Here is an 18235-nt window from a genome sequence, read left to right on the forward strand (position 1 = left end):
GGCCTAGCATGTAAAAGTAGCCTTGGCATGTGCTAGACAGTAAGCAGATGTTTTTCTTAATCATATAGAACCTTTCATGCTGTTCATGGGGTTCTCCATGTGTGAGAGTGGGCAGTGGGCTGCACCTCCCCTTCCCACACCATCGTGCCACCTTTACTCGAGTGTCTTTGCACACTTTATAGGTGAGAGTGTGATGGAAAAGGCTTTGTGTGCCTCCGCACCATTTCCTCACTTCCTCTCACCTCGTTCCGCCCGGCAGGCTGGACCACTGTTCCTATATCTGTGATTTAGATCCAGTTCCTGACTCCCAAGATTCCTAAGCTCTGCCTACACTGGACTGTCCTTCTGTTTCATGACCCTGCCCTGCCCAAGTCTCTGATTCTACTTTGCTCCAAAACCAGAGTTAGATAGCAAACACTCTATTCATCCTTACAAGGTTCCAGCTCCTAACACATCAGCCTTGGTAGTATCCTAGATCCTCACTTAGCTGTCTGAGAGGGTCCCATGTATGTCTGGGTCTATGTTTGATTATGTAGCAGAGAGGTCTGGGCTTGGTCGGAGCTGAGACTCTGTTGGCTGGAATATGACATTATGAAAAGCAGCCCACCTAAGGGTCCCGTGTGTGCTCCGAGCCAACCTGTACCCTAACACTTTCATGGGCTGCTTTCATGGGCTCTTCCGGGCCACAGGGTTTGTTCAGGAATGGAGTACAGGGGTCCAGCCACCTCCGTGAGCTCTGTGGATAGGGAGCCTGAAATAGACACTGGACTCAGGCATCCACAGGCTGGCTGACGGCAAGATCCCCAAGCAGCCTGGCCCTGGAGAAAAGAGGACAGAGCTTCATCAACGATAAGCTAAATGAGTGAAAGCCACAGCACAGCAGAGACCCTGAGCCAAGGAGAACTGGATCCAGAGGGAGCATGAGGCTGCGCGTGGTGTCTGCTAACAAGCACCCTTGCTTCAACTCCATAAGAGAGCCTGCAGGCCAGGGGAAGGTACAGGGCAAGGAGGAAATGGTTTCAAACAGTGACAAGAACTGGGAAGAAAATAAAGCAAATACATAAAGTAATATGATGGAGGAAGAAAGACTGGGGCACAAGTGTATACCCGGCTGTCTTCAGGCCTCTTCTCTGGATGCCCATTTCCAGGAGGCACTCACCTTGTCCTGACCATTTAAATGGCATCTCTACATAGATAACTCTTACATTGCCACCTCCACCTCTTCTCTCCTAAATTCTCAGCTTGTATATCGAATACCTACCAGGCATCTCCATCTAACAGGCTTCTTTTTTTCAATGTTTATTTAGTATCTGTTTGTTTTTAAAAATTAAAGTATAGCTGATTTACAACATTGTGTTGGCTTCTACAGTTTATTATCTCCATATCCCATTTCTGGCTTCTCTGGCCCTTCTGGACCTCTTTTTCTGCTTTTGCTGTTTCAGTTAATGTTACAGGAACTGACCTAATTGTACCCTTGATTCTTTGGTTTCCCTCACACATAAGATAACCATATGATTATTATCTAAACTGGAACACTTGTGAGAATAAAATGGGTGGGTTATTAATAATTAGGTTAGTACATGCATATGTGCCAAGTCACTTCAGTCCTGTCTGACTCTTTACAACCCTACGGACTGTCGCTCACCAGGCTCCTCTGTCCATGGGGTTCTCCAGGCAAGAATACTGGAGTGGTTGCCATGTCCTCCTCCAGGGGCTCTTCCCCACCCAGGGCCTAAACCTATGTCTCTTCTGTATCCTGCATTGGCAGGTGGGATTTTTATCACTAGTGCCATCTGGGAAGCACAAGGCTAGTATAGCAGGTATAAACTAGGATAACTGGTTTATATGCTACATCAAATCCATGGAATTTCAAAATATTGCCCTAATTTGATGCCCATCTGGCTTCTCCATCTCGCTCACTCTAGTCTGAACCCATCACCTGTTATCCTGATTCCTGCTGTCCTCCAAGTGGGCTCACATCTGTTTTTATGTGTATTTCCTGTGATGTCCCTATAATATATTGCCATGTGAAGGCAGAGTCCTTGTGTATGTATAATAATAAATGTGGAAAGGAACTTTTCTTATTTATAGACACAGAAACTTCTGGAAGCATAGAAATGGAAGTGCTAAGGCTTGTTTCCTCTGGGAAGAGCTAGAGGGAGGGAAGTTGACAAAGAGTCTGAAGCGGGGGTGGCAAACACTTACTTTTAAATGAACACTTTTATTTTTGCCTTTTTCTAAAAACAGTGTGCACACTGTTATTGTGAATTAAAACACACTGTTGCATGGGAAGGTATTTTCCAAGAACACCAGGTTTTTTTCTCTGTAGTCTATTGATATGTCCTACTTTCCCCATAACTCTAGAAAAATAATTCCATTTTATTTCAAACTGTGTCACCTGGGACACCAAGCCCCTATCCAGACTTAACTATATGTGAGTTATGTAAGAACTTGCCTATTTAAATTTGGGAGGGAAATACTGTTTTCTAAGAGATGCTTTACCCATTAAAGACAACCCAGGTTGGGGTTTTTTTTGAGCATGAGCCACCCATTCTCCTTGACCAGCCCTGCAATAAACCGTTCTATATTCCAAAAAATGCAATCTTGTTAACAACTCTCTGATAACCTACATGCATTTTTTCATTGGGTCCTTGCATCAAGCCTGTGGGGATGACCTATGATCATTCCCAGCTTACACGTGAGGAAATCTAGGGACAGAAAGGTAAGGATCCAAACAAGATCACACCACTAGAAACTGCCAAAGATTGCCGTCCAGACCCACCTGACTACAAAGCTGTGTCTTTACCTATCACCACACACTAGCACCATCTTGGTACAGTTTCTTTAGGAAACATGCCACACCAGTCAAGTCTCCCTCTCCATTTCAAGTCGTGGCCCTAATCCTCCATGTCATCATCTTAAAGACGCTGCAGTGACGTTACTACCATAAAGAACATCTCGCAAATCTTACTCCATGGGAAGCTACAGTGAAATGATCTGAAAGGGCTAATGATCATGTAAGACGATGGTGACTTTCCTCTAAGTGTGACCTGCACCAAGCCAGGCAGAGACTGAGGTGTGCTGCTGGCTACTTCAAGTTCAGTCTCTCAATTACATACCGGAATGGCTAGATACTTCACCAATGTAACATTAATGCCTTTGATAGTCCATTTTAGACTATGAGTCAACATCTAACCTGAGAGTTCCTCTTTCTGGAAGGGCCAATAATGCTTCAATAAAAATAAATGACTTCAGTTCACCTGATGCTTACTAAAGCTATAGCTTATACAGCTGTAACTTTTTGTTGACTGGAACGAAGCGCTCCCCATCAAAAGAGAAATATTTGTCTAAGGGAAATTATAGATCCTTATTTCATTTGTAAAAGGGCTAAAATATGATGTCTATTTTGATCAAGAAATAGTGTTTTCAAAAAAAAAAATAGTGTTTTCAGCATGATCCAAATTCACTGAATGAACCAAAGGTAGCATCCTGTAATTCAAGGAAAGTTAATAAAGAGGGAGCAGAGTAAAAACTTAAACCTCATCCACTTCATGCCATCCATTCCAATTTACTTTTCACATACGTCACAGAGTTGCACATGTCAAGACAGAAATGCAATCTATATCTACCTGCACAAAAAGAACTAGCATTGGAAACAGTTACTCAACTAATTCAAGACTAAAAGTTTCATCCTTGCCTCAATTTCCCAGAGACTGCTTGGATTATCTCTAGACTCAAAAAGATAGGGGTACCATCTCTATCATTGTTGGATCAGCTGGTAAGTATCTTTGTGACAACTGATTTATATTTGTACAGGTTCTTCAAATGTAACCTTTAGGCACCAGTGGAACTGAACTTATTTTTTGTTCCATATCTAGTTTCACTGCCTTATGTCTAACTGGTAATGCATCCACTTAAATTCACGAATATTCAGTAAAAGTATCAAAGTTGGAACTGTATGTAATGGTTATGCAATTTATATGATGGTAATAATGATACCATTCATTGAGAGCTCTGTAAGTGAGTAATTATGCTCAGGGATCTTAAAATATAAGACACATTAAGCCATTTAATCCTCACTATAATTAAAAAAAGAAGCATATTCCTTTTTAGTTTAGAAAACTAAAGCATAAAATAACTTGCTCACTTTTGTTAAGAGGTAGAACCTGACTACTATGTAGCTACTAAAAATCATCTTTTAACTATTACTTAATGATGGAGGAAATGCTCACCATTTAATAAAAAAACCACACAAATGTATATGTCTAACGTGTGTCTGTATCTCATGCATCTATAACACACATATGACAACAATTTACTGAATATATGTATACATATGGAATTAAAAGTCTGGAAGGTAATGTTCTTAATTGTTAGCAAGTCAGTAGGGTGATGAGTGATTTGTTTTCTTTTAGTATTTTTCTGATTGCCAAAATTTTTAGAATAAACATGCATCATTTTGAGAGTCAAAAAAAGCAATAAAAATGTTTAAAAAATTGTTCCAGATTCTATAGAAAATTTAAACAGATGAGTTTTCATAAAATAAATAGAAAGTCAAAAGAGTTGTCCTCCTAAAACAACTTTGAATTTATTGGCTTACCAAAAAATCTAAAACACGTTAGTGAAGTGAAAGTCGCTCAGTTGTGTCCGACTCTTTGTGACCCCGTGGCCTATACAGTTCATGGAATTCTCCAGGCCAGAATACTGGAGTGAGTAGCTCTTCCCTTTTCCAGTTGGACCTTCCCAACCCAGGGATCAAACCCAGGTCTCCTGCATTGCAGGTGGATTCTTTACCAGTTGAGCCACAAGGGAAGCCCAAGAATACTGGAGTGGGTAGTCTATCTCTTCTCCAGGGGATTTCCCCATCCAGGAATCGAACTGGGGTCTCCTGCATTGCCAGCAGATTCTTTACCAACTATCATGGAAGCCCTATAATACATTAAGTGAAGTGAAGTGATGTCACTCAGTCGTGTCCGACTCTTTGCGACCTCATGGACTGTAGCCCACCAGGCTCCTCCATCCATGGGATTCTCCAGGCAAGAATACTGGAGTGGGTTGCCATTTCCTTCTCCAGGGGATCTTCCTGACCCAGGGATCAAATCCGGGTCTCCTGCATTGCAGGCAGATGCTTTTAACCTAATTCCAACACTCTTTAAAAGGTTCTAGAATTAGGCCATCCTACAGGACTTGCCATGATGATGAAAATGTCCTATCTATGCCCTGCCATCCAGAAGCAACTGGAAATGTAGCTAGTATGACTGAGGAACACAATTTTAAATTTAATTTTATTACAATTAATTTAAATAGTCACACATGATTAGTGACTGCCATGTTGGACACTACAACCCAACTAAAGAAAATGGAACAAAATCTCCAAATTCTTCTTAATAAATCAGTAGCACTATTGCCTAAACATGACAAAATGTAAATCGTGACTTCTCTGGTGGAGCAGTGGATAAGTATCCACCTGTCAATGCAGGGCACATGGGTTAGATCCCTGGTCCGGAAAGATCCCTTATGCCACGAAGCAACTAAGCCTGGACATCACAAATACTGAGCCAGCGCTCTAGAGCCCATGAGTTGCAGCTATTGAGCTTGCCTGCTGAAGCCGGTGCTCCTAGAGCTGTGCTCCACGACCAGAGAAGCCACCACAATGAGAAGCCTGCAATGAGAGTAATGCAACAAAGAAAGAGGAGTGCCCAACTAACTGCAACTAGACAAAGTCCGTACAGAGCAACGAAGACCCGGCAGTCTCAAAAATGCATACATAAATACAAATTTAAAAGGTAAGCTACAGGCAAATTTCACATGCAAATATCAAGGTAAAAAGTAAATAATGTACTAAATAAGGTATGAACAAAACAATTCAGCACACATTAGAAGATTAGTTATGTACTGAAAATTCAAGACAGCTCAATATTAGGAAATCCGTTAATTTAAACTACTATTAATAGATCAAAAGAGAAAAGTCAGAACTATCGCTGTTGAAAGGCATTTGTTAAAATTAAAAATACATTCCTGATTAAAACTCTGAATAAAATAGGACTATGTCTACATTTGCATAACATGGTAAATATATATCTCGACCTAGAAGACTGCATGGGGAAATAATAAAATTGAGAAATGATAAAAACAATCCATTAAACTCAGAATGCTCCCATGAATACTGAATGAAGAGCAGTATGCTCACTATTACCACTATTACTTTAGTTGGTTCTAGAGACACAAGTCAGTGAAGTCAGACAACAGAAGAAAAAAGGAGGTTGAAAATTTGAAAGAAGTAATATATTACCATTGACTGCATATTATTAGTGTAGTCCTGGTAGACTAATTCAAACCATTACGAACGCTATGATGTACTGGTTAAGAGCATATGCTCTGAAGCTGTGATATTGGTTCAACTGCTGTCTCTATTAAATAATAACTAGCTGTGTGACCTTGGGCTAGTTATTTAAACTTTCTGTTTCCTTCTCTGTAAAATGGGGACAATAAAATTATCTACTATAAGGTTATTAAGAAGATTATATATGTAAATATATTGAGAGCTCATATAACATGCCTGTATTTAATATATACTACATAATATCACTTTTAAGACAATAAAATTTTAAATAATAAATTACTGAATAAATAAATTACTAAATTATAGTAATATGCAAAATAAACAAAAATCGAAAGCCTTCCCATATTAAAAAGATTTCATTTATAATTGCAACACACTGAACTAGGAATAAACATTTCTTATGTACAAGATTAAATGAGGATATTTAAAATGCTATTAGGGAATAAAAAGAATAGTTAGATAAAGGGAAAACATATCATTCTTAGATGGGAAGATTCAACATCATTACGTTATAGATTCCTAAATTATTCTATAAATTAAAAAAACTAGCTTAAAGTGATTCTAAATTCATACAAAGATACACATGAAAAAAGCGAAGACAGAGCAATAAAAGAAGATGAGCATGAACAGATACGAGGCATAGTTTGGTGCTAAAATATTCAAAAGAGTATGGTATCAGAATGTGAAAAGACAGATTAAAGCTACATTTTATAGAGCGTAGAAACAGAACCACATATGGAGCTTTAATATATGCTAAATGGGGGAGGTTCTGCATATGAGAAGGAAAAGATTAATTATTCAATAAACACCAGTTACAAAAACCAGTAGGCAATCTGAAAAAAAAAATAACATTGGCTCTGTACTTGATTCTTTAAGTCAAAATAAGTTCTCTGTAGATTAGAGTTTTAATCGTGAAAGTGAAAAAAAAGCAGTGGATGAAATACTGTTTTTCTATAATCTTGGACTATGGAAGATCTTATGATATTAAACTTGGGAGCTATAAAAAATTGGTAGATTCAGTTATGTAATACCCCCAAATTTCTGCATGGCCCCAAACCCCAAATATACATCAGAGACAATGATAAGTTTAGAGGAAAAACATGGAATCTGTAGCAGTTCCACAAAGAATTAACTACTCTGACCAGTAAAGAGCTTATACACATCAGTCAATGTGACCAATAACTCAACTGAAAAGTGGTCTAATAATATAAGCAGATACTTCATAGAAAAAAAAATAACTTTTTCTATTTAATGGAACTTGTGATCAGTAACATGTGATGCCATTTTTATCTTATTAAATCATAAACAACGAAAAAAGCCATAACATTTATATGGTGAGGATACTGGAAACAGTGCTTGTTATTAGTATATTGTTGTATAATTTGGTATTTGTTGTTTACTCACTAAGTAGTGTTCAACTCTTTGTGACCCCACGCACTATAGCTTGCCAGGCTCCTTGTCCATGGGATTTTTCAGGCAAGAATATTGAAATGGCTTGTCATTTCCTCTCCAGGGGGTCTTCCTGACCCTAGGATCAAACCCGCGTCTCCTTCATTGGCAGGCGGATTCTTCATCTCTAGCCACCAGGGAAGCCCCAGATGTTAGTATAAGCAGTATTAATATCCTACTGCACGAATGTTGTTTATATTAGTATCAGTATTACTATATTGCTGGTTCATGTATAAATTGGTTCAATCTTTCCGGCAGACAATTTGGCAGTATCCATTATAGTTTAAAGGCTTTCCTGGTGGCTCAGATGGTAAAGAATCCTCCTACAATGTGGGAGACCTGAATTTGATCCCTGGGTTGGGAAGATCCCCTGGAGAAGGGAATGGCAACCCAGCCCAGTATTCTTGCCTGGAGAATCCCATGGACAGAGGAGCCCTATGGGCTACAGTCCATGGAGTTACAAAGAGTTGGACATGACTGAGCGACTAAGCACAGCACATTATAATGTAAAATACACATACCATTGCCCTAGCTATAAAACTTTCAGAATTTACCATACAGATACACTCACAAATGCACTGTGTCACATGTACATTTGTGTGTGTGTGTGCTCGGTTTTGCTTTTTGGTAAGGGAAAACACATTCATTGATAGGAGCTGGCTAAGTAAATGTAATTGGAGAAGGAAATGGCAACCCACTCCAGTGTGTTTGCCTGGAGAATCCCATGGACGGGGGAGCTTGGTGGGCTGTAGTCCATCGGGTCGCTAAGACTCAGGCACGACTGAGCGACTTCACTTTCACTTTTCACTTTCATGCATTGGAGAAGGAAATGGCAACCCACTCCAGTGTTCTTGCCTGGAGAATCCCAGGGACGGGGGAGCCTGGTGGGCTGCTGTCCATGGGGTCGCACAGAGTTGGCCACGACTGAAGCGACTTAGCAGCAGCAGCAACAAATAAATGTAGTATATGCAGAAAATAAAACATTATACAGGCATACGTCATTTTACTGTGCTTCACAGATGTTGTATATTTTATAAATTGAGGGCTTGTGGCAATCCTGCATTGAGCAAGTCCATCGGTGCCATTTTTCTGACAGCATTTGCTCTTCGTATCTCTGTGTCATATTTTGGAAATTCTCACAATACTGCAAATGTTTATTATTACTATTTTGTCATGGTGATATGTGGTCAGTGATCTTTGATGTTATTATTGCAAAAAGATTATGATGCTGAAGATTCAGATAACGGTTAGCATTTTAGGTAGTATTTTAAATCAAGGTATGTACACTTTTTTGGATATAATGTTATGACTACAGTATAAACATAATTTTATGTGCATTGGGAAACCAAAAAATTCCTGTCGACTTGCTTTACTGAGATATTTGCTTCATTGCAGCAGTCAGGGATCAAACCCACTGGATCTCCAAAGTCTGCCTATACAGTCATTAGAAATGAGAAGACAGCTTGGATTGAGTGTTGATAGGAATTAATCTCTAGGATGACGTGACAAATATTGGTACAGATTTATATGTGCTCTTATTGGCTTAAACACACACACACACAGGTGTTTGTAAGCACATAAAAAAATTCCTTGGGTGAGAAGATATTCCAGAGAGAAAAACTGCATAACTGAGGGGCAGCCATGGGAATATAACTACTTTTCATTGTATACCATGTTGGGCTTCCCAGGTAGCTCAAATGTCAAAGAATCTATCTGCCTGTGATGTGGGGGACCTGGGTTATACCTTTTGCATTTTATCCTAAGAGTATGCTTTACCTGTTCCAAAATTTATTGCTTTAAAAGTATCTTTTACTTATTTATTTTTGTTTCTTTCTGTTCTCAAGGAGGAAATTCTGGCTCTTACCACATTATACTGATACAATTAGCATAATCTTAGCTCTTGTCCTCTTCTCCCCTTTATTTGTGTCTGGTGGTTTAGTCGCTAAATCATGTCTGATTCTTGCAACCCCACAGACTACAGCGAGCTGGGCTCCTCTGTCCATGGGATTTCCCAGGCAAGAATACTGGAGTGGGTTGCCATTTCCTTCTCCAGGGGTCTTCCCGACTGAGGGACTGAACCCGGGTCTTCTGCATCATAGGCTGATTCTTCATCAACTGAGCCACTGTCTAAATAGTAACCTGGCCTACAAATGAGCAATAGGAATGTGGGACAAAGTATCTCCGTGTTACAGAACAATGTTAGCAAGACATTAAAATACGTATACCTGGAAAAGACCTGAAAACCTCTGCAGCAAATGTTAACAGTGTTGATCTTGAGTAGGGGCATTGTAGGGTAAGTTTGGTTTTGGTCATGGCATTTTCTGTGATCTCCAAAGTTTACACAATCATGTCTTACTTTGGTAATAATTTTTAAGTTTTTTTTTTTTTTTCTTGTATAACTTTCTGCTACTCACCTGGTTCCTGTCCCTGGCATTTGCATATCGAAACCTCTGGATATAGTAGAAGACCAGCCAGGCAAGGGAAATGATCATGAGCACGATGAAGGAGATGGACACAAACACGACCGAGGTGCGGCTCACGTATTTCTGCAAGTTCCGGGTCCCGATGGTGATGTACATGGTCACAGTGATGTTTCTCTCCAGCAGGCTTACTATCTCCTTCCCCTTGGGCTCAGGGATCATGATTGCCACGATGTCCTCGACACCTGTTGTGAGAGGACAAGTGTAAGGGGATGAAAGAGAAGATCACCGGAAAGTGTCTGAACAGAATAACACGCATCAAATAATGGTACTTCTTTCAATGAGTCTGTGCCGGACCAGATAGCCAGGTCTATTCCCAGCCAGAAATGGAGGTGAATTTTCCTTTCTTCAGCTACTGTGGGATGCTGCTGTCTTACAGATGAGAAAAGAACCTAAAACAAATGCTGTTTTTGGTACCAGCAAGGTCATGATCCTGCTCCTTTATAGCTCCCCAACGTGGTGTTGGCCCTGGTCTAGGAAAGATGGACCCTCCCAACCAGCCCAGTTTACAGTTCTACGTTGCATTTCACAGTCACTCCACAGAGGGGAAAAGGTACTTTGTGCCCCATGGCAAAGGATAAAATACCCAGTTTTACACCATCTGTCTGTGAGTTCTCTCCTTCCCCTTCACAGACACTAGGAGCACTCAGTCATAGACTTCTATTAATCATTTCCAAGACAGGCTTCTCCTACAATATCCAAAGCAATCACAAAGCAGATTTTTCTTTTTATTAAAGTATAGTTGATTTATAATATTGTTAATTTTAGGTACATAGCATCATGAGTCAGAATTTTTGTAGCTTACATTCCATTGTGAGTTATTAAGATAACGGCTATAATTCCCTGTGTTACACTATATGTCTTTGCTGTTTATCTGCTTTATACATAATAATTAGTTAATACCATACCCCTAATTTGTCCCTGCCCACTTCTGTCTCCCCTTTGATAACCACAAGTGTGTTTTCTATATCTGTGAATCTGTTTCTGCTAAACAAGTTTTCTTAACAAGCTCTAATATGACCTGCCAACATAAAATAACAGTCTCAGGATTATCTTCTGCTTATTTTACCTAATTCAATGTAAACAGTTTGTGTATCCTCATGCCAAGCAAAGACAGGAGAGAAACTGTACAGATCATTCCAGGGTGGTTTCATCTCCACTCTCAAATACTCTTACTGTGGAGCCCCGGTTTATTGGACAGTTTGAAGCAAAAGTGGTACCCTTCTTCAGTCTGAGATATCTGGGTCTTTTTCCCTTCTCCTCATGACACTCTGAGGCACAGCCTCTTGGTGAGGAGTTCAGAGGCTTCTGTAAGGGGTCTTTGGTAAAGATAATGATATCAGCTCCAAATGAGCCAACTCAACATGTCACTAGTGGCTGACGCTCAGATGAGAATAACAATCCCTAGGTTAGTTTTCAGGGAGTACCTCAACTCCAATCCATCCTACAATGTTCTTCATGGGCCCCGTTTCCACACGGAAATGCCCTATTACTTGAGGTCACTACAAATTAAACTGCAAACTTGCAATTAGGATGTAGGTTCTGGAGAGAATTAAACACCCCTTCAGCTGCTTAAAGCTGGCCTTATCCATGCACTGAGGTCAGTCAGTGAGACAGAATTACCAGATTATATTTGTTCAGGGTGTTGCAAGTTTCTTAGAAGCTATTTAGGGCTTTCTCTTGACCTTGATCTCTAGGCGGTTTTTCCATCCTAAATTCCTTGATGGTATTTCACTTAGGCCAAATGAATATTTTTAAAAGCTAGCTAGATACAAAGGTGTCTATGTATGAGACATCAGTTATATGATTTTTTAAATTCCTGAAACCTTTGCACTGGCTCAACTGTAAAAATCACAGAATTACACAGTGTTTAGATTTGGCCGTTCTTTCTGGGAATTACTGAAACCGATGGCTTAGATTTCAACTTTGCAGAATTTACTGACAATCCTGATGCTCGTTCTCTCGTCATGTTTACTTTGGCTAATGGCTGTATGTGGTCTGAGGTTCTGTGAGGAATCAGAGCTTCTGGCAGGTTTTGGCTCTATAGAAATATGATCTTCTCTGCGTACTGGACTAATCTGGCCTGGTGAAGTTCACCCCAGTACTGGAGCCACACTGTAGATATTTACTCAGTGATAGATCATAAGTTTTCACTTGATTTTTTTTTTTTTTTACTTTATATATTTTTCAAGTGTGTCTATTCAAGGTTCCAGAATGAGACTGTTCTTCTTTTTGGAGATGAGGTCTCGGGGTTATTTATGTAAGACTTTGTATGCTCAGACTTTGGAGAATCCCATGGACAGAGGAGCCTGGCAGGCTACAGTCCATGGGGTCGCACAGAATCGGACATGACTGAAGCAACTTAGCACTCACGCATGGTCATATTTAGACCAATTTCACTCTTTTTAGTAGTCAAATTTCATCAATATATTCCTTTATGACTTCTACTTTTGATTCTCTGTGAAGGAAGCTCTTCTTCACCAAAGATGATAGAAATATTCATCTAAAATTTCTTTCAGCTATACTTTAAATGTAGTTCTACTTTTTACATTTAAATCTTGAGCAATCTGAGTGTGGCTCAATAACACCACCGCATTTAACGTGATGGGCAGAGAGGAGACAGACAGGATGTAATTTGTTTTTTTCCTAAATTCTCAGACATACTGGGGTCTATTTTTGGATTTTTTTTTTTTTTTTGTAAGGTGGATCTATCTTTTGGCTCTTTTAGCTGTGGCGCTTTTAACATATTTACTATTTGGTAGTCTCTTAGTAATTTCCCTCCTTACAATATTCCTATTATCTATTTATATTAAGAGATCATTTATAAAAAAGAGAGATCACAGAGCCTGATAGTGAAGGATTGGGCTTTGAAACTGGACAGGTTTTTTCCAAACTTCAGTTCAGCATGTTAAAAATAGGTAACCAAATTTTGGATATCTGAAAAGTTTTAAATTACCCATCACCCACTTTCAGGACACAAGGAAACATCTTTTTTTCCTGTAAGGTATAATTTGCTATTTTAAAGCACTTATTTTAAACTTAAGTGCTCAGTTGCACTACCTGTGTTGTTTATCCCACTGCTGCACTTTCATGATATATGATATCTGCTCGAAAAGACTGAAAATGGAAACAGCGCAGTTCTTTTCATGTGGACCTCAACCTTATTCATTTTCAATGTTCATAATGAATTTCTAGGGCTAAGGTTGATAGAAAATAGATGGGATTCTGAGATATTTCTCCCTGTACTTTAGGCTACTTATTGTGCATGGTAAAAAGAGACACTGAAAAGCAGAGACATTACTTTGCCAACAAAGGTTCGTCTAGTCAAGGCTATGGTTTTTCCTGTGGTCATGTATGGATGTGAGAGTTGGACTGTGAAGGAGGCTGAGTGCCGAAGAATTGATGCTTATGAACTGTGGTGTTGGAGAAGACTCTTGAGAGTCCCTTGGACTGCAAGGAGAGCCAACCAGTCCATTCTGAAGGAGATCAGCCCTGGGATTTCTTTGGAAGGAATGATGCTAAAGCCGAAACTCCAGTACTTCGGCCACCTCATGCGAAGCGTTGATTCATTGGAAAAGATTCTGATGCTGGGAGGGACTGGGAGCAGGAGGAGAAGGGGACGACAGAGGATGAGATGGCTGGATGGCATCACTGACTCGATGGACATGAGTCTGGATGAACTCTGGGAGTTGGTGATGGACAGGGAGGCCTGGCATGCTGTGATTCATGGGGTCGCAAAGAGTCGGACACGACTGAGTGACTGAACTGAACTGAAGTGAAAAAGAGACATTGAAGGTATCCATTTATACCAACAGAAATAGTCTTTAAGAATTTTGGCATTTAGGGTGTCTAAAAATGGTACAAAGCAGACTTTTGAATTATTTGAGCAGTCTGATCGATGCACAAAATCTGCTATAGGACCTAATCTGTTCAAATGAGATGTGTGCACCAATATGGGTTTCCAGAAAATTCCCAGATCTTTGCTTCATTTTGGAAGATGCAGCCAGTGTTTCAGAGAAGCTGGAAGATTCTCTCCAGGTAGCTTGGAGTGTAATTGCTTCTGAGGGTATGTATGTATGTGTGTGTGTGTGGAGGGGGTGGGTGCGGGGAGAAAGGGAGAAGCAGGGGTGATGGGGGAGACCGTGCTGAAAGCCCAGCTGAGTTCTCCTCAGAGGTAAGTGCTGCCCTAAGTATCAAATCTATGACACCCAGGAGGCTCTGAGTCTCAGGAGAGAGAAGTTAACAAAGCATATTTTATATGGGTAAAATCTACAAAGAGACCCTGCTACTGGGGCAATTTTATGTTTACTCTGGGGCTTTCCAGGTGGCTCAGTGGTAAAGAATCCAACTGCCAAGCAGGAGATGGGAGTTCATCCCCTGGAGGAGGGCATGGCAATCCACTCCACTATTCTTGCCAGGAGAATCCCATGGAGAGAGGAGCCTGGAAGGGTACAGTCCGTGGGGTCTCAAAGAGTCAGACACAACTGCAGCGACTAAATAACAACAACAAATGTATACTCTGATGCCCAGTCATTGTCATATAGAACTCCTCTTTTTGCAAATGATGTCAGCCTACCATCTATTTCCCTCCCAAAGGCACTCTACTTTTGAGCGATCACTGCTGTGTAATTATCGTGTATCCTGGAGAAGCTCTTCAGCCCTGTCCCGTGACCAGGACACAGATGACCCAGCTGCCAGACAAACAGCAGAAGCGGCCCAGGGTTTTAGTGCTTCCTTTTCCTGGGCGTGGGCTCAACTGTCATCATCTAATTTGGAGAAGGAAATAGCGACGCATTCCAGTATTTTTGCCTGGAGAATCCGATGGACAGAGGAGCCTGGCAGGCTGCAGTCCATAGGGTCGCACAGAGTTGGACACAACCGAAGCAACTTAGCACAATTTGGTACATGCAGATGAGTAAGGAATCCAAAGTTCAAAAAGTCAAAGAATGTTGAATGCCAGGGAAATTCTTTACTTATGGATTCAAAACCAGGTTGTTTAAACTCTCTCAACAGAATGCTTAGAAAACCAGCAGAGGGCTAGACAGTTTACAGAGCTGGCAGTCCCATTCCTCCTCGTACATCTTGGAGAGTGATAAAATCCCTCCTAAGTCATGCAAGCAAAAATCCTTTTTCAATTCTCTGTATCCTCTCTCCTCTAATTCTCATTTTAGTTTCATGGATTGTCCTTTAGAATTTAGTCAATACTAAAAGAAACCTGAGGTTTCCATTTATAGATATTTTCTAACACTTCAGTTCAGTTCAGTCGCTCAGTCGTGTCTGACTCTTTGCGACCCCATGAATCGCAGCACACCAGGCCTCCCTGTCTATCACCAACTCCCAGAGTTTACTAAAACTCACATCCATGGAGTCGGTGATGCCATCCAGCCATCTCATCCTCTGTTGTCCTCTTCTCCTCCTGCCCCCAATCCCTCCCAGCATCAGAGTCTTTTCCAATGAGTCAACTCTTCACATCAGGTGGCCAAAGTATTGGAGTTTCAGCTTCAGCATCAGTCCTTCCAAAGAACACCCAGGACTGATCTCCTTTAGGATGGTCTGGTTGGATCTTCTTGCAGTCCAAGTGACTCTTAAGAGTCTTCTCCAACACCACAGTTCAAAAGCATCAATTCCTCGGTGCTCAGCTTTCTTCACAGTCCAACTCTCACATCCATACATGACCACTGGAAAAACCATAGCCTTGACTAGATGAACCTTTGTTGGCAAAGTAATATCTCTGCTTTTGAATATGCTATCTAGGTTGGTCGTAACTTTCCTTCCAAGGAGTAAGCGTCTTTTAATTTCATGGCTGCAGTCACCATCTGCAGTGATTTTGGAGCCCAAAAAAATAAAGTCTGACAGTTTCCACTGTTTCCCCATCTATTTCTCATGAAGTGATGGGACCAGATGCCATGATCTTCGTTTTCTGAATGATGAGCTTTAAGCCAACTTTTTCACTCTCCTCTTTTACTTTCATCAAGAGGCTTTTGAGTTCCTCTTCACTTTCTGCCATAAGGGTGGTGTCATCTGCATATCTGAGGTGATTGATATTTCTCCCGGAAATCTTGATTCCAGCTTGTGCTTCCTCCAGCCCAGCATTTCTCATGATGTACTCTGCATATAAGTTAAATAAGCAGGGTGACAATATACAGCCTTGGCGTACTCCTTTTCCTATTTGGAACCAGTCTGTTGTTCCATGTCCAGTTCTAACTGTTGCTTCCTGACCTGCATACAAATTTCTCAAGAGGCAGATCAGGTGGTCTGGTATTCCCATCTCTTTCAGAATTTTCCACTGTGATCCACACAGTTAAAGGCTTTGGCATAGTCAATAAAGCAGAAATAGATGTTTTTCTGGAACTCTCTTGCTTTTTCCATGATCCAGCGGATGTAGGCAATTTGATCTCTGGTTCCTCTGCCTTTTCTAAAACCAGCTTGAACATCAGGAAGTTCACGGTTCACATATTGCTGAAGCCTGGCTTGGAGAATTTTGAGCATTACTAGGAGAGGGCAATGGCATCCCACTCCAGTACTCGTGCCTGGCAAATCCCATGGACAGAGGAGCCTGGAAGGCTGCAGTCCATGGGGTCGCTGAGGGGTGGACACGACTGAGCAACTTCACTTTCACTTTTCACTTTCCTGCATTGGAGAAGGAAATGGCAACCCACTCCAGTGTTCTTGCCTGGAGAATCCCAGGGACGGCGGAGCCTGGTGGGCTGCCGTCTATGGGGTCGCACAGAGTCGGATACGACTGAACTGACTTAGCAGCAGTGTGTGAGATGAGTGCAATTATGCGGTAGTTTGAGCATTCTTTGGCATTGCCTTTCTTTGGGACTGGAATGAAAACTGACCTTTTCCAGTCCTGTGGCCACTGCTGAGTTTTCCAAATTTGCTGGCATATTGAATGCAGCACTTTCACAGCATCATCTTCCAGGATTTGAAATAGCTCAACTGGAATTCCATCAACTCCACTAGCTTTGTTCATAGTGATGCTTTTTAAGGCCCACTTGACTTCACATTCCAGGATGTCTGGCTCTTGGTCAGTGATCACACCATCATGATTATCTTGGTCATGAAGATCTTTTTTGTACAGTTCTTCTGTGTATTCTTGCCACCTCTTCTTAATGTCTTCTGCTTCTGTTAGGTCCATACCATTTCTGTCCTTTATCGAGCCCATCTTTGCATGAAATGTTCTGGTGGTATCTCTAATTTTCTTGAAGAGATCTCTAGTCTTTCCCATTCTGTTGTTTTCCTCTATTTCTTTGCATTGATCACTGAGGAAGGCTTTCATATCTCTCCTTGCTATTCTTTGGAACCCTGCATTCTGATGCTTATATCTTCCTTTTCTCCTTTGCTTTTTGCTTCTCTTCTTTTCACAGCTATTTGTAAAGCCTCCTCAGACAGCCATTTTGCTTTTTTGCATTTCTTTTCCATGGGGATGGTCTTGATCCCTGTCTCCTGTACAATGTCATGAACCTCCATCCATAGTTCATCAGGCACTCTGTCTATCAGATCTAGTCCCTTAAATCTATTTCTCACTTCCACTGTATAATCATAAGGGGTTTGATTTAGGTCATTCTACTTCATTATTATTTTTAAAAGAGTCAGCTCCGATTATCATGTATTCTCAACTGAGATAATATATGTGAAAGGACTTACAAAAACTGCAGTGAACCACAGAAATGTGAAGCATTACTACCTTCTGCACTGACATTTGTTATCTGTTTGGCTGCATTGGGTCTTAGGGGGCAGTGTTCATTGTGTCAGGTAGGATCTTTTGTTGCATGGATTCTCTGGTTGCCGCTTAGCTGCTTCGCAGCATGTGGCACCTTAGTTTTCAGACCAGGGATTAAACCTGCGTCACTTGCATTGTAAAGGCAGACTCTTAACCACTGGACCACTTTGCATTAATTTAAATATTATTTTTAACAAATACAGATGCAAAGAAAAAAGCATTCACAAATGGATTCCA

The 18235-nt window shown here is 40.7% G+C and overlaps 1 protein-coding gene across 4 annotated transcripts in view; it reads right to left on the reverse strand.

Annotated features, from left to right (window-relative positions):
- Window positions 1–18235, reverse strand: part of RNF150 (ring finger protein 150) — a 275434-nt gene that overhangs the window by 97699 nt on the left and 159500 nt on the right. For all 4 annotated transcript variants that reach the window (XM_025268101.3, XM_025268100.3, XM_025268102.2 and 1 more), the window contains exon 2: window positions 10207–10457. In XM_025268101.3, the coding sequence (XP_025123886.1) occupies window positions 10207–10457 (251 nt within the window). The remainder of the gene's footprint in view (window positions 1–10206; window positions 10458–18235) is intronic.

The sequence above is a fragment of the Bubalus bubalis genome, chromosome 17 (assembly GCF_019923935.1).
Source record: "Bubalus bubalis isolate 160015118507 breed Murrah chromosome 17, NDDB_SH_1, whole genome shotgun sequence".
NCBI classification, from domain to species: domain Eukaryota; kingdom Metazoa; phylum Chordata; class Mammalia; order Artiodactyla; family Bovidae; genus Bubalus; species Bubalus bubalis.